The sequence below is a fragment of the Panthera uncia genome (genome assembly GCF_023721935.1).
Source record: "Panthera uncia isolate 11264 chromosome C1 unlocalized genomic scaffold, Puncia_PCG_1.0 HiC_scaffold_3, whole genome shotgun sequence".
In the NCBI taxonomy this organism is placed as follows: domain Eukaryota; kingdom Metazoa; phylum Chordata; class Mammalia; order Carnivora; family Felidae; genus Panthera; species Panthera uncia.
This window is the reverse complement of record NW_026057584.1, coordinates 50,269,679-50,296,721: the sequence shown is the minus strand read 5'-3', so window position 1 is coordinate 50,296,721 and position 27,043 is coordinate 50,269,679. Positions and strand designations below refer to the sequence as shown.

The window sequence follows — 27,043 nt, the reverse complement described above, 5'->3', positions numbered from 1 at the left end:
GTCCCACCTCAGAGCCTCTGCACTTCCTTTCTCAAGTCTGGGATGTTTTTGCCACTTGTTTGCATAGCTCACTCCCTCACTTCTCTTCAGAGAAACCACTGTTAAGCACTCTTATCTAAAATAGTCTCCTTTTGCTTTTTTTCCCTCTTCTACGTCATCCTTGTGTGTACTGCTGGCCACTTCTCGCCATGTCTTCTCACAAGACTTTCAGGATCAAGCGATTCCTTGCCAAGAAACAAAAGCAGAATCGTCCCATTCCCCCGTGGGTTCGGATGAAAACTGGTAATAAAATCAGATACAACTCCAAGAGGCAGAATTGGAGAAGAATGAAGCTGGGCCTGTAAGGGATCGAACAGGAGATGGCACACGTTTATGCTGCCTGAAAGTCAGGTGTTTCTATTCCATCCCTCCCTACTGCCTGACCAGTAGATCTGTTTTATCAGGAAATTGACTTTTCTCTGTTACGATGCTTCTGCACCTGTAGGTTGGTTCAGTAATAAACATGTGAGACCTTTTGGTTCAAAAAAAAAAAAAAATAGTCTCCTTTTGGGGCTCATGAGTGGCTCAGTTGGTTAAGCATCTGACTCTCGATCTTGACTCAGGTCATGATCTCGCAGTTCATGAGTGGAGTCCCACATTGGGCTCTGCACTGACAGTGTGGAGCCTGCTTGGAATTCTCTGTCTCTGTCTCTCTCTCTCTCTCTGTCCCTACCCCACTCGTGTTCTCTCTCTCTCTAAATAAGCTTAAAAATTTTTTTTAAATAATAAACATAAAAATAAAATAAGTCTCCTTTCCTCCTTGCTCTTTAACTGCTTATCCTGCTTTTTATTTCTTCCTACCACTTATCACCAAATCAAAGTATGTGTTTATTTCCATTAATTGTTTGTTATCTAAAAACCCAACTTGAATTTAAATCCACGAGAGCAAGAAGGTTTGTAACACTCTCTGCTATATCTCCAACATCAAGAATACCAGCACATAGTAGGATGTACAATTAATCTATCAATTAATTTCCAATCATCAAGATTCTCAATGTAAAAATCATAAAGTCAATTTTTAAATTGCATTGCTGATTATAAATGAATGCAATATCAGGTATCAACTCATGTCTCAAATGAGTTTATGTATCCTAACACAGACTGGTGATTTAATCCCTGGAATAAATCCCCAAAGTTGGGCAAAATATTTCATTATGTCCTTCCAGGATAGAAAAGCATAAAACAAGGAAACAAGAAGCGTCTAAAAAGAATGGCATATTCGATCCAATATAAGCAAATCTAAGATTACCTGAAAATCCAAATCAGCACAAAGAGTACTCATTTTACTTTTTTAAAGATTTTATTTTTAAGTAACCTCTACACCCAGCATGGGACTCAAACCTACAATGCCAAGATCAAGAGTTGCAGGTTCCACCAACTGAGCCGGCCAGGTGCCCCAAGAGTACTCATTTTAAAAAAAAGGTTCATAACATTTCGTAGGATTCTCCTTCTATCATATACAAAATGATTCCATTGGTAGTCAGTATTTCATAAATGTATTTTTCTGAGCAAAGGGTAGTAAATAAATTTCAGGGAAGTATCCTTAACACCTGCCTAGTAATTAAGCATGACTGAGTATTTAAAATTTGTTACTGAATCTAATCCTCATAAATACTCTTCAAGGTACATGTTTTTTACAGCAATAAAATATACATAACACAGAATCTACTTTAACAATTTCAGCCATTTTGAAATGTGTAGTTCACACTTAAAAATATACTAACATTGTTGTACAACTATCACTCCCATCTGTGTCCAGAACATCTAATTTTTTTAAGCAGGCTTCACGCTCAGCAGAGAGCCCAGTGTGGGGCCTGAACTCACCACCCTGAGATCAAGACCTGAGCTGAGGTCAAGTCCAATGCTTAACCAACTGAGCCACCGAGGCGCCCCCCCCCCCCCAGAACTTTTATCTTCCCATTCCAGGTATATTTTTATCCTCACTTTCCAGATACAGAAACAGACCATAAAGAGGGCAAAATGCCAATGAAGTCAATGAGACATCAAAGTTTAAAACACCTCTTCGATATACTTCAACATTCAAGTGTCCATACAATGATACAAAAGTAGTATAGGAACAAGCCAAGCTATAACTATTTTCTTTTCAGAAAATACTTGTATTTATTTGTAGCCTCATCAGACTATAGCTTCCAAGAACTCCTCTAATTCAACCTCCTCATTTTATATATTTAATTTTTTCAAATTTGTATTGCTAGTCATCTGTTTAAATTAATTCCAAAGAACAGAGTTTTATATTTTAAAGAACAGAAAGGCAAAGAAATTAAAGGTTTATGCATACCACTTTTGTAATAGGACTTTATTGCTCCTCCCATCAATAGTATTCTCTTTTCCCACCCTTACAATCTCAGCTGGCCTTGTGACTTGCTTTGACCAACAGAAAGCAGAAGCAATGACACTCTTAATGTGAGGCCTTGCAGCTTCTGATTTTGCTCTTTTTGGAACACTGCCCTTGAATGCCATGTGTGAGAGGCCTCAGATATATCATGAGGAATGAAAAGTCTCAGTATCTTGCTATCTCAGTTAGGCCCACCCCCCAGCCAACCCACCAGCTACATGTAGTTGTGACATAAGGCTGGTGAGACAAACACAAGAACTGCCCAGTGAAGCCACAGAATAAGAAATAAGTTGTTGTTTTAAGCTAATATTTGGGGTCATCTGTTATATAGTACTAAGTAACTGAAACAAAGACTAATAAGTAACACAAATTAAAACAATCTCTATTTCACCACCTGTGCACCTTAAGTTGCACCTGAAAAGATCCTGAAAGTTTAAGATTTCTGGTTACAGGACGGTCAAATTAATACAAACTCGTGAAACTACTGTAATTTTATCATTAGTACTAGAAAAATCACTAATTATAGGTCCTAGGGTAAAGAGAGGTTGGTGTAACATATTTATATAAAAGGTAGTATACTGTGTTAATGATAATGTAATTTTTGTATAATGGCACCATTTTCCAATACAAATGAAGCTAGTTCCTCACATTCATTTTTAATAATTTTTATTTTTCTAATATGTGATTACCTTGCTTTCATAACCTGGGCACTGAAAAAAATCAAGCTTTTCTTACAGATTAGATGTCAACATTATAATCAATAATTATACCGAACTATTTATGTCAAGATGGCCCCAGGTGCTACTGACATATCAAGGTAATAAGTCAACATTAAACTGTCCTTGATGGTTATACTTTTTTACTTTTTAAAGTTTTTATTTCTCTGGATGCCTGGGTGGCTCAGTCAGTTAATCACCCAACTTCAGCTAAGGTCATGATCTCACAGTTTCTGAATACATTTCATTTTTTCTGAAATACTTCCAGGACCACCTGGGTGGCTCAGCATCTGACTTTGGCTAAGGCCATGATCTTGTGGTTAGTGATTTCAAGCCACACATGGGGATCCATGTTGACAACATGGAGCCTGCTTGGGATTCTTTCTCTCCCCATCTCTCTACCCCTTTCTCACTCAAGCTCACGCAAGCGTGCTCTCAAAATAAATAAACTTAAAAAAAATAAAAAATAAAAAATAAAATACCACTTCTGGCTGCTGAAAATAGTTTTTCATAGCTTTATTAAGATACAGTTTATGGGGTGCCTGGGTGGCATGCTCTCTCTCTCTCAAAAATAAACAAACATTTAAAAAATAAAAATATAAATCACTTAAAAAAGGTAGCTTACATAACATAAAATTCATCCATGATAAATGAACAATTAAATAATTTGCGTAAATTTAGAGTTGTGCAACCACCAACCCTATCGTTTTAGAACATTTCCATTATCCCAAGGAGTTCCCTTGTGCCTATTTACAGTTAACCTCACTCTTACCCCCATTACCCCCAGAACCAGGCAACTACTGATCTACTTTCTGTCTCAACAAATTTGCTTTTTCTAGACATTTCCTATAAAACAGAACCACACAATATGTAGCTTTTTGCATCTGACTTCTTTCACTTAGCCCAATGTTTTGGAGTTCATCAATACTACAACATCTATCAGTAGTGTGTTCCTTTTAATTGCTGAATAGTATCCCATTAAATGGATATACCACATTTTACTTACTTATTCATAAATATATTATTCATTTAGTCAACAAACATCCCAACCTATTATATTATCAGGCATCATGAGAGGAGCTGGGGATAAAACTGTGAATAAAATGATGACCTTGCCTCTAAAAGAGTATATAGTCTACTGAAGGATGTACATGTCAGTATGCAGGTAACTCTCACCTTTTTTTTTTAAAGGTAAATATCCAGTTTTAAAAGCTGGTTACACCACAATTAACTTCTAGGTGCAAGGTTCAAAAATGGTGAAACACTATAATGCTTATAATACAAGACAAAGACCCTCACCAACTAGTAATAACATGAAAGAAGTTTAAAGCACACACACACATTCCTCCCCCTTCCCAGTTTGAGAAAGACCACAAGAATGGTCAGAGCTTCTAAAGGTAGTGAGGATGGTGAGGAAGATGGGGAAAGTTAAAGGATACCCTAAAATAAAGAGGGCTCCCAGGGATTATTTTTCTTACATATTGACAGTGTGGTGGCTCATGTTAAATTTCCTCAATTTGCAGGCCTGTAAAGAGGAATAAAGTTTATGCTTAAACTCTCTTGGCTTCTTCCTGACCTTTTTGTTTATATGTTGTTCTTGGGAGATTTGGAAACAAGGTAAACTGGCATCTATGAATAACTCCCACTTAAGACCTGTAATACCCTCCTAATACCTTACACCCTCATCAATTCTTGGAACTCAGAAGCACCTCCGATCCATTTACCCTACCATTTTTTTTCCTGTCACTTGCCTTCTCATGCCATAATACCTTTTTTAACCATTTTAAGACTGAGTGGCCCATCACTGGATTACTCCCTTATCTCTTTCTCCATCATGACTGCCTGATAAAACCCACAATAAGAGAAAGCATATAGATATGCTGACTTGATCTCAACCTGAATTCATGACCATAAACCATAACTGAGTAGCAACACGACACCATTTTCACTGCCAATTTTTACTGTCAATTCATTCTCTCATTCTCAATGATTATGCCATTCCTCCTCTCTCTTAAAACACTCAATAATTCCATTTCAACTTCTGTTTCATGTTAGCCTGTGCTCTAGACTTAATACGTATACTTAGCTACTCAAAATCTCCACTCAGATTTCTAATATTTAGACATATTTAACATATCTAATATTGAGTTGTTGAGTACTATCCCTTTTATGCCCGCGCCCACCCCAAACCTGTTCATCTTGGGTCCTTACCCAAGTAAATCTTGAGATCTGTTCAAGCCAAAATGTTGGGGTCATCTCTCATAGTCTCATGTACCCCATACCAATGGATCAGCAAATTACTGTAGACTCTATTTTCAAAATACATTTTCAGAATCTGAACATTTCATGGCTGTCTTCAAAGTAATTCAGAATCTGAACATTTCTCACCTCTACCATTCTGGCTCAAGCCACTATCAGCTCTAATCTCAATGACTGCAAATATCCTTCTCCTCAGTATGGCATTCCCTGGTCACCTTAAGTAAGTATCTCCCCACTATCACTCTGTTTTGTTCTTTTTAAAACTCATCTCTACCTGATATTACATTCATATTCTTTTTTTGTCTATCTTTATCCAATAGAACGTAAGCTCTACAAGAACTGTAATTTAATCTAGTTATTCACTGCTGGATCCCCTCTCCCATAACAGGACTATGCAGATAGCACTCAACAAATGTTTTAAATAAGTGAATGAATGATAAATGGAGGGAACTATTCATGCAGCACTTAACCTAACTTGAAAGGGCTAAAGAAAGTTTCTCTGAAATGGTGACATCCGAGGATAAACCCAAAAGACAAGTAGAAGTTAGCCTAATGAAAGAATATGGGAGGCAAGTATTTTTCCATATAGTGAAAACAGCATAAACAAAGACCTCAAGGCTAAGGAAAGCATGGCCAATTTGTGCCATGAAAGTATACACATACTCTCCAAAAATAAAATACTCCTTAAAAAATAAGCACTTAGGGGCGTCTGGGTGGCTCAGTCAGTTAAGTGTCTGACTTTGGCTCAGGTCATGATCCCACGGTCCATGAGTTCGAGCCCCACGTTGGGCTCTGTGCTGACAGCTCAGAGCCTGCAGCCTGCTTCAGATTCTGTGTCTCCCTCTCTGTCTGCCCCTTCCCTGCTTGCACTCATTCGGTGTCTCTCTCTCTCTTTCTCTCTGTCTCAAAAATAAACATTGGGGCGCCTGGATGGCTCAAGTCGGTTGGGCGCCCGATTTCGGCTCAGGTCATATTCTCATGGTTCATGGTTTGAGCCCCACGTCAGGCTCTGTGCTGAAAGCTCAGAGCCTGGAGCCTGCTTCCGATTCTGTGTCTCCCTTTCTCTGGCCCTCCCCCGCTCACACTCTGTCTCATTCTCTGTCTCAAAAATAAACAAACATTAAAAAAATGTTGTTTAAAATAATAAATAAATGAACATTTTTTAAAAAGCACTTAAATATATTTTCCCATGTTCTGCATTCTATCTAACACTACACAGAGGACTAACATCGTATACTATCCTATTTATTTTTGGCTAAAGACCATTAGTATACATATTTAAAACATTTTTAGCCCAAGATGACTGCTAGGAAGAAGAATAAAGAAGAATAAGTGTTTTTGCAACATCTCTTATTTACTCCACTATAGTTTCTTTTGTCGCCTTTTATTCTGCATCTTAGCAAAAATTTTTTGATCTGACAAAAGGTAAGACCAGGGCAGCCATGATAAACAGAAAGAAACCATACTAACGGTGCTCAAAGGGTACCAGGCTAAAGTAGCTAAAGCTCCCTTCAAACAAATAACCAAGAAAATAAAAATTAAAGATCAACAAGTGATTACATATTGGTAATATCCTTTGTTATTAGGAAGGGCATCATAACCAACATTGCAGCCAAAGGGACAGTTTGGAAGATAGCTAAAAAACTATCACTAAGGGCAAGATATAACTAAGAAATTTGAGGAAAATAGAAAGATGATTGCAAATGCCAGGAATGCATCTCCTTGGGGAAAACCCCAGTATAATGCTCATTAGCAGTCTCATTTGCAGGAAAACAGAGAGCATCAATGAGCTGAAGAGGTTATGATTAGAGTTTAGTATAATTAGAATATATAGTACACAAAATTCACAAAATAAAGTGATTTCAAAGCACATTTGTTTTGGGATCATAGGAATCAACCCTGAGAATACAATGAAAGCCAAAAAATACACTCACATTCAAATTCTGTACACAGTATCAGGGGATTCCCAAATTCTGTGAAAACTCCATATAAAAGCCCAGGTAAAAACCATTATACTTGGGACAACAAAGAGAAGATGTCCCAAGATGAAAGCTCTGCAACAGACATAAGCAAACTGTCCACAGAGGAGTTAGAAGACAGCAGGTTATAGAAGAGTGGGCTCCATACAAAAAGGAAAGCTTACATAGGTGATATGATTATTAGGATGGATAAATTTTAAGAATTCTATCAAGGCACATAACTCTGTAAGTCCAGAAATCATGATATACCTATGAAACAAATTTAACTACAAAATAATTCTGGATGAAAGAATCCATTTTACTTTAATGCTAAATATACTATAGATATAAACATAAATAAATTATTTTAAGTCCAATGTGACAATGGAATGAAGAATACAAACTAAGCACTCAGGTCTTTACTAGTTGCTAATTTTTGGAATCAGCACAGAAATCAGTCTCAGAACATTTTATGGTTTCATAAACAAAAGAAAGCACTAACAATTTGGACAGTATTAAAGTATAAATGACCAAGGGTGAGGGCATAAAAACAGAGAACTGTACTATGTGAAGTTCAAAAAGGAAGTAACCAATGATCCAAAAATATTAACAACAAAACTATCAAATATCAAGAAGGGAGAGTAAGTAAGGAGCAAGAAATCGAATGAGCTCAATTATCATCTTCTGTAGAAGAGAATTTATAATAGGCATTGTCTAACACTGGCAAATGAATTTATAAAAGAACAAGCATATTCCTTATAAGACGTTCCTTCTGAGAAATATGACTAGGGTGGGAAATAGTGGATAGGAGATATACCCACTTTTCATCTCAAATTCTTCTCAAACTATTTGGCTCATTACCATGAATTTATGTTATTTAGGTATAAACTAAAAGGAAATTTAAACCAGTTTAGGTAGGTCATTAGTGCTAATGCAATTCCCTGCCAGCACTTAACCTATTTCAAATACTTTTCAAATATATCAAAGCATGGCTTACTTGTGTCTTTAATGAGGGGTTCATTCTTCTATTTATTCTGTTTATTCAAGTTAGAATTAAAGACTATTACATGTAGAAGAGATATTAAATGAATATTGATGATACCTTTTTAAAAGAATAGACACTTTAGTTCTCATTGTATTAAAATTCTTTCAATTTTGGCACAGTTTACTTGGTCAAAACCAAATATTTAAGTTTACATTAGGGTATTTATAAGATATACAGAGAGACATATTGACTAATGACAAAATATATCCTCCAAATCTTGTTATATTATCTTATTATATGATAATTCCTTTTAAAACCAAAGCATTTCTTGCTGGCCTACTACATCCTAGTCAACAGAATTCAAAGATGAGTGCTTAGGGCAAGAAAACAGAGATGGGAGTTACCACAAAGAAACAGATTAGTGTCCTGTTTGGCCTCTCTTGTGTGGGGAATGGGGAGTGGCAATAGGAGGAGAGACTGGAATGGCAAGAAAAGCAGTGTTTGGATTATCACAGGATTTGTCCCAGCAGGAGACGTGGACCTGAAGGGGATAAATTCAAGACATTATTGAAACTGACAAGTATTAAAAATGATGAGCTCTGAATCACCAACTTGACATTTTATAAAAGCCAAAGGGGAATCTAAAAATTCTAGTTTAGATAACCAAGTGGAAGATGATGGCTCAAGGCAGAAAACATAGAAGAGAAACAAAATGGGGAATAATCATGTGTTCAATACTGGATACAAAGTTTGCTATTATTTAACTTATGCAGCTGTCCAAAGGGTAGCTGGAATCAGACCTAGAATTTCAGAACCCAGAAAACAGAAGAGTAGATTACTTAGTTGAAGCAATGGAACAGAAAGTTTTCATACATATATACTGCTGGGGGTGGGGTGGGAAGGAGTCATTTAGAATTACCCACATTTAAAGGGCAGCTAGAAGAAAAGCCAGTGAAGCAGACCAAAAAGTCAGAGGGGTAATATAAATAACAGCTTCCATTTTTCAAAAGCAATTTGTCACACAAATCTGTGAAGTACTGTAGGAGATATTAAACTGCTTCTTGAGATTGGTATTATCATCATTTTAGAGAGAATAACAAAGAGGCTTTAAGATGTGAAATACCTTACTCCAAATCATTCAGCTAATAAGCGGAAAGACCAGAACTCAAATTCTGTTTCACTGACTCTAAAGTCCATCCTCGTAACCAGTATACTACCACATCATAACGGAAGCCAAGGCAAGACAAGCTAGAAACAAGTAAATATCCTCACCTCTTCCTTCTACTAACTAAATCACACTGCATGTGTCAGGGTTTCCCTACATCTGTCCTCAAGTCCACCAGCCCACTCCCAAAACACATTTATGTTTTTAAGAAGCTGGGACTCATCTTATTCCAGTTTACTCTCAGTAGTATCATTAATGAGATGTATCTGTGTAGCTCCACTAAAAAGGATAGTTAATTTTTAGCTAACAACATAATGAAGTTAAAAATTTATTGGTAAGTTTGAGTTCTGACATAAATTTTAAATAATGATTGAATAAAAGAAATCTTATTCACTCATTCAAACATTTATTTACTGTCTCTTATGTACCAAGCACTAGGGATAAAAAGTTATTTAAAAACAGATTCTAATGCTGTCTCACAACCAACATTAGAGTTGCTTTATTTTGTCTTTACTTGAGTAACCTTGCAAGCTACTTAAAATATTTAATTTAATACATAATATCCTGTAATACTGTGTTCCTTAAGAAAAAAGTTAACACTTATAACACAAAATATTCCTCTAAGTTTGAAAACTTAATTTTCATATTATTTCAATAATGGCCTGTTTCTCAATCTACAGTCCCTTATATTATTCTTATGGCACTCTCCTCACTAACAAGGTCTTCACTCTTAGGGAATTAAGACTTAATTCAACATACACATATCATTTTGTCATTAATTTGGGAATCAAATCCAAAATTTTATACTAAAATGTAGGTAAGTAGGCAAATCCTATAATGACATTGTTGTGTCAGATATTTAAACTGTTTTAAAAAACAAACTAGCTTTTAGATGGAAATACAACACAAGAACTAAAGGGGTAAATAAAGTTTGAAATATTTTAGGAAACATTTCATAAGAAATGTCTTAACATACATAAACATGATCATTTCCTTAAAATGCTCCTTAGAATTTCTTGGACAAAACAATTTCTACCTGTTAAAATATGGAATTTCTACTATTTTCTTTACCCAGGAAAATAACAAATTTCCCTCTATATACTCAGAAGAAACTTCTGGGAAACCAATTTTACATCCACTTGCAGTCACCCTTTCAAAATACTAGAAGATTATCATGTTATAAATTAGACAATCTCTCTGCTCAGAAATGCTTTCCTTAACCTAAAAATAAATTTAAAAATCTATTAACTCTATTAAAATAGCCTGGCACATATTAAACACGTAGTAAGTGCTACTATAGTTACAAAACTTTTATTCATTTGAATTTTACTTAATCAGCCTACTTTGAAGCCTACGGGCACATTTAGTTCAACATCATGACTCAGGGAAACAAAACAAAACAAAACAAAACAAGACATCCTTTGGCCCAGACTTTCCTTAAATCCAGAACTGGAAGAGTCCAAAAGTTTCTAACTGGTCACAAAAGGGCCCGAGCAAGACAGCAAAACTGACTCAACAGAATCCAACATCATCATTGCTGAGGCTATGTTAGGAACCAATCTGGCTGTATCTGTTAGCAGTGTCCTCCCTTTGTTAGAATACCAGATAACCAGGTTATCTATCAGCACACAGGTAGCCTTTTTGTAGGAATCTACTCTCAGAAACGTCAAAATAAAATTTGTGCTTAATTTTTCACCAAAACAGTATTTTTGTCTGCCTTTTCTAAAACTGGGGACAAGTTAGTGCTTACCAGGAATTCTCCCTGATTTCTGAGATAAAGTAAGCATGCTCTGTGATACATATTTATATAGTGACCCAAAGACCAGGAATAGGAAGGAAAAAAAAAACAACCATGGTATCAATATATTTTTTTCAGTTTACTTAGCACCCAGAAATCTGCAAGTTTCCATCATTCCCAGATGCTACTGCCATTCCCAGTCCTGACACCTCCATTAACTACTTCTATGAAATTAAAAAATAATAACAAAATGGCACTCATTTGTCATTTCCTAACCCAAGTTGGCTAGGAACTTCTCACCAGGATTTGTCAAAACTGAGATCATAAAACCTCATAAATACCCAGTATATAATACTTCAGTAGGCAAAAAACAATACAATAGCATTACATGAGATAGTTGTAAAGGCCGTATCACAAAACTGAGACTTTGCACAAAACAACCAAAGTAAATTCTACAAGCAGCATAATATCCAACAATATCCAACTGATTTTATAGGTTAAACAAAAAATTACCACATGACCCAGTAATTCTACTTCAAAGTATACATAAGTTCACACAAAAACTTTTACACAAATGTCATTGCAGCATTATTCATAATAGTAAGCAAAGTAGAAACAATCCAATCATCAATTGATGGATGGATAAATAAAATGTTATAGCCACAGAAAGGAATTTTTTTGGCAATAAAAAGAAATGAAGTACTGATACATGCTACAACTTGGATAAACCTTGAAAACATTATGCTAACAGAAAAGCCAGTCACAAAAGACCATGTTATAGGATTCTATTTATATGAAATCTCCAAAACAGGCATACAGAAAGTAGATTAGTGTTCGCACAGGGATGGGGGATTAGCAGGTGTGAATGCTAATGGGTCTGGGGTTTCTTTTTGGGGTGATGAAAATGTTCTAAAATTGTGGAACTAGACCCACAACTCTGTGGATGTACTAAAAACTCACTGAATTGTATACTTTAAATGAGTAAATTGTATATATGTGAATTGTACCTTAATAAAGCTATTACTTATAAAAAACAACTTTGTGCTGCAAAAGTTGAGAAGGGAAGTACAAATATTAGAAAAAACAAGAAACAGCAGCATTATTATAAAGTTTACCCCACAAATCAAGGAGCAAAGACTCTTAATTTACTCTTTAACAAAATATGTTACTGTTATGAAAACTGTATTTAATCAGATCTTGCTAATTTTCTAAGAAAAGACCTCATATTTAGGAACTATGCTTATTCTCACATGGACATTTACACACACACACACACACACAAATTAAACTTAAATGATTCTCTGAAGAGCTCATATCACAGAGATTTTATAAGCCAGGAGAAACAGAAGTGTATATGAAACTAAATGTAAAACGATTCTCATAAACCCTCTCTCATTCTGAGTATATTATTTCTCAGATAAGTCAGCTAATTAATGTCAATAACTAAAAAGAGTCTCCACACAAATAATACTGTTCTTAAAAAGTGTGTACTTTGAATCACCCATTTGTAATCAGGAACTAGTTGTCATACCTTAATATACCAATTACAAAACATATTCTATGAAACAAAGAAAGACCTCTATTAACCTGTACTCACAAGAAGAAAGAGACTTTAACCAGACTTTATTACTTCTGACTGGTATTTTCCCTCTACATTAAAATATTTTTAAGTAAAGGTGATATCAGTAAGTTAAATATGAATCTTCAATAAAAATACAGGATTTAAGGAAACTAAAGGATGACAAAGTTTTTTAAACAGTTTCTCAAAAGTAGGAAGACTATATGTAAGAGGAAATTTCCATACAAAGTTTGTACATAAAGAAAAAGAGAGCAAAGATTGTAACACAAGACTACCAAAGAAAAATATTTAAAAAGAGAAGACATGTAGAAAGATTCCAACAACAAAATTTATATGGAAAGAACATGGTAAAATAAAAATTAGCTCTAATTTTCTAAAATTAGTTTTTATAGAAATTATTATAAAGAACTACCAAAGGATTATGTAAACATATCGGGATTATGTAAACTCTGAATATGATTATCTTTTGATATACTAAGAAAAACTACCCCATCTGAAGAAAGTAATATGGAAAAATAAAGATCCTACAACATCACCTAGTTATATTATTTTTCAGAAAGTTTTCTCAAACGTAAAAATATTAAAGAAACATATATTTTATAACTAAACATAGCTAATTACTAAAAACAATATAAGCTCTATGACACTTACTAATTTCAAAATAGTGTATGATTATTAGGAAAAACTCCCCAACTAGTCATGCAAATATCTGGAACATAAACATATCTATTACCTTACTTTCTGTTGCAACTTGAAAGTGAAGAAGTGTGTAAGAAATTAACATCTTATGTTTTGTATGATAAAACGGTGACATACTTCAGTCATTTTTCCCAGTTTTAAAGATAAGAATAGTGTCTGTGTCTCTAAAAGTCATTTATCAATGTACATAATTGGTATACCAAAATATAAAGAGTTAGACAAATAAGAACTATTTCAAGTATTAATCTAACCATTACTTTCCCTACTGATGGTTAAAATCAAGTAGCACAAAAATTTCTATGACTTACATTGTTGTTGCGAGTTTCTACAGCAGGGAACTTTCTGACTATGAATTTCACAGCAGATTCCAGATTTTTGTCAATAAGGTAGGATGGTTTTGCCTTGGGATCTCCACATGCCTATAAAACAACAGTAATAAAAAAGTGAAATGCATCCTTGTTCTAAAACCAACTAACTAATAGCAAATCTGTAATCAGAAATTAGAGATATTTATTGTTTTTGGTGAGCAGGTGATAAAATGAATAGGCAAAGTGCAGGGATTGTCACAGCTGAAATATGCAATGGGAGACAGTACAGAGATGTTCTTCTACTGAAAAAAATGCATGGAAAGTTTCAAAGCAGTTAGCGCAGAACAGCAGTGAAGAAAAAAGCTCAAACCTAAAGAAAAAAAGAAAAAGAAAAAAAAAAGTCTTGGTTTGAGGTAGAATTGTATTCATCTGAAGCTAATAAATTATTACAAAATTAAATATTCAGAAGAGTACTGGAAATGTTTCTTTCTAAGTGTTATAAAATAAAAGCTTATGTTTAAATGTCTTTTCCAAAATGTTTTCCTCATTCATTTTAAACATTTTAATACAAGAGCCCTAGTTCAAAAGAACTGGAAGCTGCTAAAATTGTCTTTATAGTACTCAAGTGTGTAACCTGTTCCTCTGAACACCTGAGTTACAACAGTATTTTTCCATCATACCGGCAGCACGTCAAACAATGAATCTGTATCTGTTCTAGATCTCATAAGCACAGAATAAATGGGAATGTTTACATTTTGACCACATCAGCCATATAGCATTCTCTGTAGTAAACTGTAAAGCATTATACAAATGTAAGCATTAGAAAGAACTTTTTATCTGAACTATTAGCAATACAGAATATAATCAGTACTATTCAGTGGTTCGTTATGCGACATTTAACTAACTGCTTGCTAGTGAGATGTTATTTCTTAGGGAATTAAACTATAACATTGCTATTTAACTTCTCATTGCATTTTTTTTAATGTGTCCTTTGAAAAGTTTTATCTCTCTACTATGTGTGAGGAAATATCATATTGCAATTTAATGTTTTTTTTTTTTTCATCTTTTACTATGGCTATGTTGTGAATTGCAGAAAGAGAAGTTATGAAACATGAAACTGATCTGAAAGCGGGCAAGCGGGCAAAGGGAAGGTGAAAAGCTTTGCAAACCTTCCAAACTTGTCCTTGCTGGGGAAGCATTGTAATAAAAAGAGAGAAAATTACGTGTAAACAATGATTGTCAAACTATGACATACGTTTCAGTAGAGAACTTATGCACCGCAGACTATGAATAACAAAACAAGATTAGAACTATATGGTGCTACAATTTTAAAGGTATTCTAAGTAGCGAGTTTAGTATACAATAGATTTTATAGAGTTTACACTATTCATATATATTTAAATACTACTGTGTAAGTGTACAACCATGTCAGTTTCTTGGTGCTCTTTCTAAATCAACTTAAAATAATACTAGAAGGAAAAATGAAGACTACATGCAACTATAAAAACAGGAGCAAAACCGTCAGTGAAATTTTACATACCTTAAAAAGAAACGGTAGCCAAGAATAAAAGTAAATTGTTATTGGATGACTTTTGCACTTCAGCCCAAATTGAAACTATTTTTCAAAAATCACCTAACTCCCTTCCAAGTCAAAGTATAAAAATCAATGCAAACATTCCTGTATTTTCCAAATGGAAATAGGAATGCATTAAGAATGCTCTTAATTCTCAAACGTAAGTAGATAAAGCAAAATTAATTTAAGAAATTTAGAACTTCATAATCCTTCACGAGATTGACACAAGGCAACTATGCAAATTCTATTTCAACATCATAAATACTAAAATATATCTGACTTTTCTTCAGAGTAGACCATCATTTATTGCACATAAACTAATTTGCTAATTAGTCCACCTCCCCAAAAATATTATGCTATATAATAATAACTAAGAACCACATACTAAAATTCTGTCCAAACAGAAATACCTAGATTAGCATTTCCTTACACCAATGATACAATGAAAATCAAGTTTCCTAAATATTGCCTGAGGTGGTGCAGAATCCTAAAGTGATTCCAAATTACATTCAGTTTATTTTTTTATTACATTCAGTTTTTCAATGAAATGTTTTATCCTCCATATTCTAATATTTAAAAATTTAACTATCCATTCTAACAATATTAGTGACTATCTAATAACAAAAATACGATAGACTACTATACCCATTTCCCATGAGCACAAATTCTACTGTATAAGAATTTAATCAAGTATCTGAAAACTAACATATATGTATGCTCACATATATACGTGCTCAGGTGAGCATGTACATATAAGAGGAACTCTTCCTTCTCCCTCTAAAAACTAAAAGAATGGAATTTCATTTCAATGGAAAAATAAATGGTTGTATAATCTTTCCTTGGAATTCATTTCCCTATTTCCACCCTGCTCAATGAGCCATAGCTAAACATACGATAGCGGGAGACAGAACAAAACTTACTGGGTTTTAATCTTCACCACTTACAATCCACAGGACTTGAATATATTACAAAATATCTCCTAGTCTCAGTTTCTTCACGTTTAAATGAGGAAGTTAGTACTTACCTCATACATTCATTATGAGGATTATAAAAGAGATAAACTGTGTACAATATTTAGCTGAAGGACTGACACATAAGTGCTCTAAAATGCTCTAAAAATGCTCGTTGTTGTCAATAACAGCTACAATAATTATAATTACTCAAGTAAAAGTCTCATGAATAGTAACTGCAAAACAGTATTTATCATAGTATATGGAACTAGAAATAATGACTACAATTCCCTCTTCTAATCACATATTTCCTTCATTTGCCCTACGTCTACCAAATTTGTTGCACTTTTACAGTTTAACCTAATAGTTAAGAACATGATTTCCAAGATATTCAAATCCTAGCTCCATCACTTCCTAGCTGCATAACCATAAGCAAGTGATTTTACTCCTCTATGCCTCAGTTTTTCCATCTGTTACATAGGTTGATAATAAATACAATTTACCCTATAAGGTCTTTAGCCCCATTACATGAATATCTGTGTGTGTATGTGTGTGTGCATGCATGCAATTTACAGATAGTTAGCATACCACGAGCACTCAGAAATGCCAATAAAAAATACAGGGTTCATAGGTACTATACAAAAGTACTAGACCTTATTTTATTTTTTCTGAAATCAACCTGCTTGATTTATTTAAATACCAACAGAGACACTGTGTAAGGAAAACTCAAGCAAAGAAAAAAAAAAAGTACAAGAAAAAAACAATGACCTGACTAAAAGCTAACATCTAAGTAAATAAATACATCAAACAAAAAGCCGTACTTAATTCAGTTAAAAAGGATTTCCTACTGGGGTGCCTAGATGGCTCAGTCAGTTAAGCATCTGACTTTGGCTCAGGTCATGATCTCACGGTTCATAAGTTCGAGCCCTGCATTGGGCTCTCTGCTGTCAGCACGGAGCCTGCTTCAGATCCTCTGTCTCCCTCCCCCATTCATTCTCTCTCTCTCTCTCTCTCTCAAAAATGAAGATTTTTTAAAAAAGGATTTCCTACTTGGGCGCCTGGATGGCTCAGTGGGTTAAGCGACGGACTTCTGCTGAAGTCATGATCTCATGATTCCTAAGGTTCAAGTCCCACATCAGGCTCTGTGCTGACAGCATGAAGCCTGCTTGGGATTCTCTCTCTGCTCCTCCCCTGCTTGCCTGCTCTTTCTCAAAATAAATAAACATTAAAAAGGGGGGGGGGGATTTCCTACTATACCAAAACAGTATAGCAAAATTCCAAGTAACCAGCTGTCTCAGTTTATAAAAATTAATCTCCTTCTTCCCCACCCTAACTCAGCACATTTCATTTTCAGGATATGCAGGACAAAGATATCATAAAATAACAACCTGTATTTCAAAAACACTGTCTGCAGTTGGTACCTATGAAACTCTACCTCATCCTACAACTACAATATTACACAAAATTAATCTTTCACTCTCAAAAGTATCATCCTTTGAAGTGGCACATTTAAGAAAATGACATATACTACTGTACTTAGTTATTAACACATTTTACAGTAATACATATCAAAAAGGCTTACCATAAAGACTGAATCAAAAGATTTAACAAATTACCAATTAAATTAAACTTTTGAATAAAACTTTTGAATACTTCTACCATGCCACACACACCAAAAAAGAAAAAGAAAGAAGGAAAAGGTGAGTACAGGGCAAAATTGCATCTAAATAACTGAACTTATAGCCCTACTGAAAAAAATTTTTTTTTTTTTTTTTTTTGCTTAACTGGCTAAAAGAGCTACTTCACTAGAGAAAAAGGACACTATATCTGAACCACAGAATTTAAAAAAAAAAAACCCCACTCCAAAATCTTGTTTATCTTGACTTACCATGCTTTCATAATGCATAAAATACTGTAATTTAAAATTCCAGAAGATCTAAAGCGAATTTAAATATTTATATACTTAAACTTCCAGTTCTCACAATTGAAATTTTATTTTCTATGAATATTCTACCTATCTTTAAATTCAACAAGGTTATGACTATATAAATTTTTTTAAATATTTATTTTTGATAGAGAGAGACAGCATAAGTGGGGGAGGGGCAGAGAGAGAAGGAGACACAGAATCCAAAGGGAGCTCTAGGCACCGAGCTGTCAGCACAGAGCCCGATGCGGGGATCGAACTCACAAATTGCGAGATGATGACCTGACCCAAAGTCGGATGCTCAACCAACTGAGTCACCCAGGTGCCCCTTAGGTTTTTTGAATTTTTTTTTTATATTTTATTTAAGTTATGACTATATAATGTGACAGATAAAATTGCACTAGTGTTAAAGGGAATACTTAAATATAATAACTAAGAAATCTGTCTCTGAGTCAAAGAGCACAGCCCATATGACTTCCTGGCAAGTTGTTTAATCTCTGAACTTCAGTTCTACAATCCACAAATGAAGGGTACTAATACTACCTACTTAACAGGATAGATTGTACAGATTTTTAAAAGACAAACTGCAAATAAAGTGCTTATTCCAGTGCCTGGTACATAAGCACTTAATAATTAAGTTCTAAATAATCATCTTCTATTTTTTAAAATAAAACTTCCCAAAACACATCAATATCTATAGTGAGTTCCCAATTATCAAAGTTAAGATTTTCTATGTAACCAATTCTAGGTCAGTATTTCAATCGACATCTCCAAGTTCATTTTTTTCACAAAATACAAATATATTTATTACCAAAAATAAAGAACAAAGATGTTTTAGAAAACCATATAATATTTTACTCATGCCAAAAAGTAAACATCCTTCACTGGAAACCTCAAGACCAAACTTTATGTGATTTTAAAGTAAACCTTAAAACAAATATTTCTGCCAATCTACCACCAAAACCCCTTCCAAGTCCCTTCCTTAGGCTGTCACAACATAAGATTACATAACACAGATTAATTTTACGTGATTAGTGCTACATGTTTTTTCAAGAACTTATCATGTTAAAAAAATCAAATATAGATAGAAATAGTCCTCTATTCATAAGAGATTATGCGACAATCAAGAAAGCAGAAAACAGGGGCGCCTGGGTGGCTCAGTCAGTTAAGCATATGACTTTGGCTCAGGTCATGTTCTTGCAATTTGTGAGTTCAAGCCCCACATCGGGCTCCGTGCTAACAGCTCAAAGCCTGAAGCCTGCTTCAAATTCTATGTCTCCCTCTCTCTCTCTCTCTGCCCCCTCCCCCACTCACACTCTGTCTTTCTCTCAAATATAAATAAACATTAAAAAGTTTTTTTTAAAAGAAAAAAGAAAACAACAACAAGGGTAGGGAATAAAGAGAACATTTACTGGGCACCTGTTGTGTGTAAAACATCTATACTTTAGAAAGTGTCTAACCCATCACTCAACGGAGACGAAAGGAGCTTCAGAAAAATTAAGGTTTTACAACTATTAGCTGTTGAGGACCCAAAGATTCCAAAGCACTAAAAATGCTTAATTAAAAAAAATTTTAAAAAACACAAAAAGTAAAAAAACATGCCCATTCTTTCACTACCTCAGCTGCTCAAAACTTTCACTGGAGTAATTACTATCAAAGGAAAAACCTGCTTAGTTCGATCAGTTTTATTTTTTAAGTCCTAGTCTATCTAAGTCAGCAGTAAAACACATTCCTTTGCCAAAAAACTATAGAACAAACCAATTTTTTAAATATAGTAACTTACAGGCACCTGGCTGGCTCACCTGGTTAAGTGTCCGACTCGTAACGTTTATTAATTTTAGGAGAGACAGGGAAAGTACAAGTCAGGGAGGAGCAGAGAGAAAGAGAATCCCAAGCCGGCTTCTTGCTATCCACCCAGAGCCCCTTGCTCAATTTCACAAACCATGAAATCAAGACCTGAGCCAGAATCATGAGAGATGGAGCGTGGAGTGGGGCTCTGTGCCGACAGTGCTGAGCCTGCTTAGGATTCTCTCTCTCCCTCTCTCTCTCAAAATAAATGAACTTTTTAAAAAAATAAAATAAATTCAATAATTTAATTAAAAAACATGAACAGGGGTGCCTGGGTGGCTCAGTTGGTTAAGCATCTGACTTCAGCTCAAGTCATGATCTCATGGTCTATGGGTTTAAGCCCCATGTTGAGCTCTGTGCTGACAGCTCAGAGCCTAGAGCTGCTTCAGATTCTCTGCCCCTCCCCCGCTCATGCTCTCTCTCAAAAATAAAACATTAAAAAAAAAATCTTAAAAATAAAATGAATGAAATCCCAGAGATCAGAGTGAGAATACTATTTGTGAGAGTACAGGAAAGAAACCAGCTCCATCTGAATATGTAAGGGAAGAACAGAAAAATGCAAAATGTTACCAATTTATATAGAAACAGGAATTTAATTTTTTCTCAATAAAAAAAGTCAGAGTTTTTAAAGGTTTTGCACAATTAAAAGCATAACAGGACCAAGATTCTCCCGAGTCTCCAAGGAAATTAACTGACATTAAAGCCTAGAAGAAGAATGAACATCACCTAAAATCATGGACTAGTAAAGCAACTTACCTAGCCTTCTTTTATTTATTTTAGAAATAATGAAAATAATACAATGAAATTTTTCAATAGGTACTGGAAAATCTGTCAGAAGCAAAACAAGCCTTAAATTCTCATATTAGTGGTTAATTTTCCAATTATTTTGTTTTCTTGTCCATATCACCTACATTTTGGCAAACCAAACTGCCTTGAACTTCCCCTTGGGAAGTGAAAAAAAAAAAAAATTCACTGCTAAAATTTAGATTAAGAAGCTTCACAGGAAAGTTAACTGGAATTATTAGAAATGCTTTCTTTAATATTAATATAAATTGGGGCACCTGAGTGACTCAAGTCGATTGAGCATCCAACTTCAGTTCAGGTCATGATCTCACGATTTGTGAGTTTGAGCCCCGCATCCAGCAGCATCCTGCTGGCAGCAGGGCCTAGAGACTGCTTTGGATCCTATGTCACCCTGTCTCTATGTGCGCCTCCCCCCCAACTCATGCTCTGTCTCTCAAAAATAAACAAACATTAAAAAAAGTTTTTTAGGGGCGCCTGGGTGGCTCAGTCGGTTGAGCATCCGACTTCGGCTCAGGTCATCATCTCGCAGTCCATGAGTTCGAGCCACACGTCGGGCGCTGTGCTGACAGCTCGGAGCCTAGGGCCTGTTTCGGATTCTGTGTCTCCCTCTCTCTCTGCCCCTCCCCAACTCGCACTCTGTCTCCCTCTGCCTCAAAAATAAATAAACATTAAAAAAAAATTTTTAATAAAAAAATAAATAAAATTTTTTAATTAATGTAAATTTATCAATAACTACCTGTTATTTACAGCTAATAACATCCACCTTAAAGGTATATAAATTATGCTTATTGTTTTCTAAGCACTAGTTCTGGGAAAAATCACAAACTTAAGAAATATTTCAATGTCTTATATAATTCAAAATTAATTAAAAATTTTAATGATATAGGGGCAGTTGGGTGGCACAGTTAACTGTCCAACATTGGCTCGAGGTAATGATCTCATGGTTTCTGGGTTTGAGCCCCACATGAGGCTCTCTGCTGTCAGCATGGAGCTTGCTTCAGAACTTCTGCCTCCCTCTCTCTCTACCCCTCTCCCACTTGCTCACTCTCTCTCTCTCTCTCTCTCTCAAAAAGAAACATTTAAAAAATTTTAATGATTCAAATGCATTACTAATTACTACTCAATTCAAAAGAAGAGGTCTATGTCACTGTTGCTCTTAAACATTTTTCAGCTTGCAATACAGAAAAACATCTCCATTTATAAAACAAAGGTGCTCCATAGTTTTTTTAAAAGCATTATATATGATCATATTTTTACTGTTTTAGAGAAGCTACTCTTTAAAGGACTACTGAAGAACACATTTCTGAAATACATATAAATACTTACTCTGTATTAGCAGTAAGTAGATATCAAACTATAATGTCAGGTAGTTAAAAAGGATAATTAAGAAATATTTCTAGAAGTTGTCTTGAGATGGATTTAACAGGGGAAAAAAATAAACACTTATTAAAGCTCCACTTTGTTTCAAGGCCCAGGAATAGGTTTGATAACAATAGCCAAAACTTATTTATTTCTTACTCTTGTGCCAGGCACTGCACTAGCACTTAATACTAATTAACTCATTGAATTCTCAACCTTATAAGGTTAACTAAAGAGTATCCCACAGGGGTGCCTGGCTGGCTCAGTTGGTGAAGCATGCAACTCTTGATCTCAGAGTTGTGAGTTCAAGCCCCACGTTGGTTGTAGAGATTACTTAAAAATAAAAAATAAAAAGAGTATTCCACAGATGTAGGAGAAATGGCATATCTATTTAAGATTTCAAGAGTTAGAATCAAGAAGATTAACATGGCATAGAAAATAAAAAGTGTACCTTGAAGCATAACAGAAGCTGAGAACAAATACTCAGTAGATGATTTTGCTGGTAGAAAGTCTACATGCAGTCTACTAGCATTCCAGAAATTTAGTTATACCACAGAAAACAAAATTAAATCACTACAGTGAACAACTTCCTGAGAAAGAAATCAGAGGTATTAAAAACATATTTTACTTATCTTAGTGGCTCTTAACATCAGAATCACTTCAGGGGCTTTTTCTTCTCAGTAGTTTGTGTCAAGATACACATGTATTTTTAAAAACCCTTTAAAATGATTATATTATGTATCCCTGGCTAAGAACCACTAGTCTTCGAAGCTTATAAATAAAGAAACTATTATAACCCAGAAAGGTTAAATAACTTGCCCAAAGTTTAAAAAAACAAAATAGAAGGGCACCTGGGTGGCTCAGTCAGGTAAGCGTCCAACTTCAGCTCAGGTCATGATCTCGCGGTTTGTGGGTTCGATCCCCGCATCAGGCTCTGTGCTGATTAACCTTATAAGGTTTGGAGCCTGGAGCCTGCTTCAGATTGTGTCTCCCTCTCTCTCTGCCTGTCCCCCAGTCGCACTCTGTCTCTGTCTCTCGCACAAATAAACATTAAAAATTAAAAAAAAAAAATAGTACCAGAGCTTTATCTAGAATCTAGTTCTCTCAAGCTACAGAATATACTACAACTATGGAAAATGATAGACAAGTCTAGAAGCTGTATGCCAGCAAGAACGACATTAGACATTACTAAGGTATTTTATAACCTTATATGTTTTATATCTTTATATATTCTCCTGAACAGAAGTTTTGGAACCTTAAATAATGACTGACTACTCCTTGACATTGCCTACCTGAAGCTTCTATTCCTACTTCAAAACCAAGCACAAAAGTCATTATCTCTTCTTCCTCAGAATGGAATCCTCAACGCTCTTCTGAAGATTCCCATAATCACACTTACATAATACATTTCAGTTAGATCTCTGTAAATCTCTCATACCTACTAAAATATGAACTTCTTGACATTGGAGACTGTATATTAATTTACCAGTGTCTATGAAGGAAGACATTCAACAAATGAAGAGTAAACAAATGGAAACCCTCAAAATTTGGGACTAAAACAACAGTTCGTAAGATTTATAAAATACCTTAAAAAAAATTTTTTTTTAATTTATTTATTTTTGAGACAGAGAGAGACAGAGCATGAACGGGGGAGGGACAGAGAGAGAGGGAGACACAGAATCTGAAACAGGCTCCAGGCTCTGAGCCATCAGCCCAGAGCCTGACGCGGGGCTCGAACTCACGGACCGCGAGATCGTGACCTGAGCTGAATTTGGACGCTCAACCGACTGAGCCACCCAGGCGCCCCATATAAAATACTTTTTAAAATGTAGTTTTAGATACTATCAAGTATCTATGCAATAAAAAAGTATTTTCCAATATAGGCTTTTACTTAAAACAGGAGATACCTTTAAAATTGGCACACGTACAACCCTACTTACAAATTAGCAATTCAAGAACTTATGAAGTTTGTTAACTTATTTAACTAAAACACTACACTGTAACACTATTTGAAGAAATAATTAACTAGGAGATTGTCTCATCACAATTTACCAAAAGTAAAAAATTTACCAAAGTCTAATTATGGTACTGCAAATTCCTACAGCATTAAAACTAAAAAGATTTTACTACATTTACTGATAAAGGCAACAGTAAAAACAGCCAACAACAACAACAAAACACAGAAGAGTACTACTAGTTTACTAATTACTAATTTTTGCCCAAGACAGAAACAAACTTATTGGTTAGACTTTCTTTTTTTTAAAGTTTATTTATTTTGAGAGAGAGAGAGAGAGAGAACACATGTGCATGTTGGAGGGGCAGAGAGAGAAGAGACAGAGAAAATCCCAAGCAGGCTCCGCACTGTCAGCACAGAGCCCAATACGGGGCTCGAACTCACAAACCATGAGATCATGAACCTGAGCTGAAATAAAAGTCAGACACTTAACTGACTGAGCCACCCTGGTACCTGCTGGTGGGGCTTTCTTTACTGCACTTCTTATATTTCATGTTATGGAACTTTCAATGTGAAAATGTTACCATTTGACTTCATGTAAAATGAAAAAAGTACATTTAAAATTCCATTTAATTTGGAACAGAGTATCGAGTTAGGAAATGATTCCATGTGTCCTTAAAATTAGGAAAGATAAATGCTACTTCATTGTATCTTTTAGTTTACACTTTCCTTTCTGCTTTATAAATACTCTTCCCCCAATTTAAGCAAGTTCCTGTTTCTTTAGTATTGTTTATATGATTAGTTCTTTCAGTTTGTATATTTTAATAGGTCAGGGACTAAATTTTAGAAATAATCACAAAGAAAAACTGCACAGAACATGAAAAGTAAATACAAAATATGTTTCCCAAAAAAATTTGAATTGAATTTTAAAGTTCCTAATTCTAGGGGCACCTGGGTGGCTCAGTCAGTTAAGCTTCTGACTTCAGCTCAAGTCACGACCTCGTGCTTCATGAGTTCAAGTGCCACATTGGGCTCTGTGTTGACAGCTCAGAGCCTAGAGCCTGCTTCAAATTCTGTGTCTCCCTCTCTCTCTGTCCCTCTTGTGCTCAACAGGCTGTCTCTTACTTTCTCAAAAATATACATACATACTTACATACATAAATAAATTTCCTAGTTCTAAATCACCGCTCATTTTAACACATGACAAAGCTAAATGGAAGTCTCCAATAATAATCACTCTGGTACTCTGATAGTATGATCTCAATTTTCATACAAATCCATACAAAGTTCATACAAATGCAATCTACAGTAAAGACAAAAACTATAACAGAATTACATATTTCTTTAAGGTTACTGTGTTAAAAATCTAATTCTATCTACCAAAAAAATATCAATGACTGTAAACCTAATGGCAAAATAATTAAATGAAGAGCCCATACTTAGTGGTCAATAAAAAAGGTGTCAATCTGAATTCCAGCTGGCTCAGTCAGAAGAACATGCAACTCTTGATCTGGGGGTCATGAGTTTGAGTCCCACATTGGGTATAGAGATTATTAAAAAAAAAATTAATAAACTAAAAAAAAATTGGACAGATTACTTAACCTCTCCAAATTCAACTCCTTTATCCAGAAATAAGTATGCACATCACAGAACTAAGACAAAGAAAAAAATATAAACAGCATACAATGGCAGCTAGCAGTAATTTCATTACACATTTTTTTTTGGACAATAAAGAGATGAAACTATTTAATTCTAGTAACATATAAAGTGTATAACTACTGGAGCTGACCCAAAATTACTGTTGGAATTTAACTGATGTGAACATTCCTAGGATATTATCAAACAATAACATGGATCAGATTTTCAATCATCCTAGTCAAGAAGGACAATTACTTCTGACACTGACAGTTTTTCACCTGAGCCTCCTCATTTTTAACATATTGGACATAGCTAGCTAGTAGCTATGTTCATTCCTTTAAATTTTTCTTACAAAGTATACAAGCAATAGATTAAGGACCCTAATTTCATTTATATGTAAACTGCATCCATGATGCTTCATTTTTATTTTTGTAAAGAATCTAATTTAATCAAAAGGTAATAAAATATGCATGCACATATGTTAGCATTTGCACAGAAAAGCATGTAAGTATACAAGGTTTATTTTTAAAAGTAGGAAATGGGTAAGCAGAGAAATTTCTGAAGTGACACAATTCTGTTATGTTTGAATTTCTAACAATAAACAGGAATACAATAAATGTATTCCTTTTGTAATCATTAAAAAATGCTTAATATTTAAGTTACTTAACAAGTCCACAAAGGATAATCTATCATTGCTACTTAAAAAAAATAAAAATGGGGTCCCTGGGTCGCTCAGTTGGTTGAGCATCCGAGTTCGCTCAGGTCATGATCTCACAGTTCGTAAGTTTGAGCCCCCACATCAGGCTCACTGCTATGGGCACGGAGCCGGATTTGGCTCCTATGTCCCCCTCTCTCTCTGCCCCTACCTAGCTCGTGCTGTCTCTCACAAAATAAATAAAATATAAAAAAACAAAATAAAATTAAAAAATAAAAATAATTTTTCCTAAGTATTTTTCAGTGATCTTATTTCCTCGGCCTACCATCCAATATAACAAGAAAAAAATTATCAAATCCTCATTTTTACAAGCAGCATTCATTAAAAAATAAACTTACAAATAGACATAATAGGATCTGTTTAAATAAATAATATATATTATTTAATTCGGGTTTATGGAGAGATGTTTCCTTCTTAACATACTTAAGGCTCTCATGAAACCCCCTTGGCGGGGGGGGGGGGGGGGGGGGGGGGGG

At 34.8% G+C, this 27,043-nt stretch overlaps 2 protein-coding genes across 2 annotated transcripts in view; one reads left to right on the top strand and one right to left on the bottom strand.

The window, feature by feature from the left end:
• The window catches only part of NCKAP1 (NCK associated protein 1), a 108,456-nt gene that overhangs the window by 76,148 nt on the left and 5,265 nt on the right, over window positions 1-27,043 (bottom strand). Inside the window, exon 2 of the mRNA XM_049615378.1 lies at window positions 13,803-13,913. Coding sequence (XP_049471335.1) covers window positions 13,803-13,913 — 111 coding nt within the window. The remainder of the gene's footprint in view (window positions 1-13,802; window positions 13,914-27,043) is intronic.
• LOC125911504 (60S ribosomal protein L39-like) lies at window positions 5-515 on the top strand. The gene has a single exon (XM_049615385.1). The coding sequence runs from the start codon at window positions 189-191 to the stop codon at window positions 342-344; it is 156 nt and encodes a 51-aa protein (XP_049471342.1). The 5' UTR covers window positions 5-188; the 3' UTR covers window positions 345-515.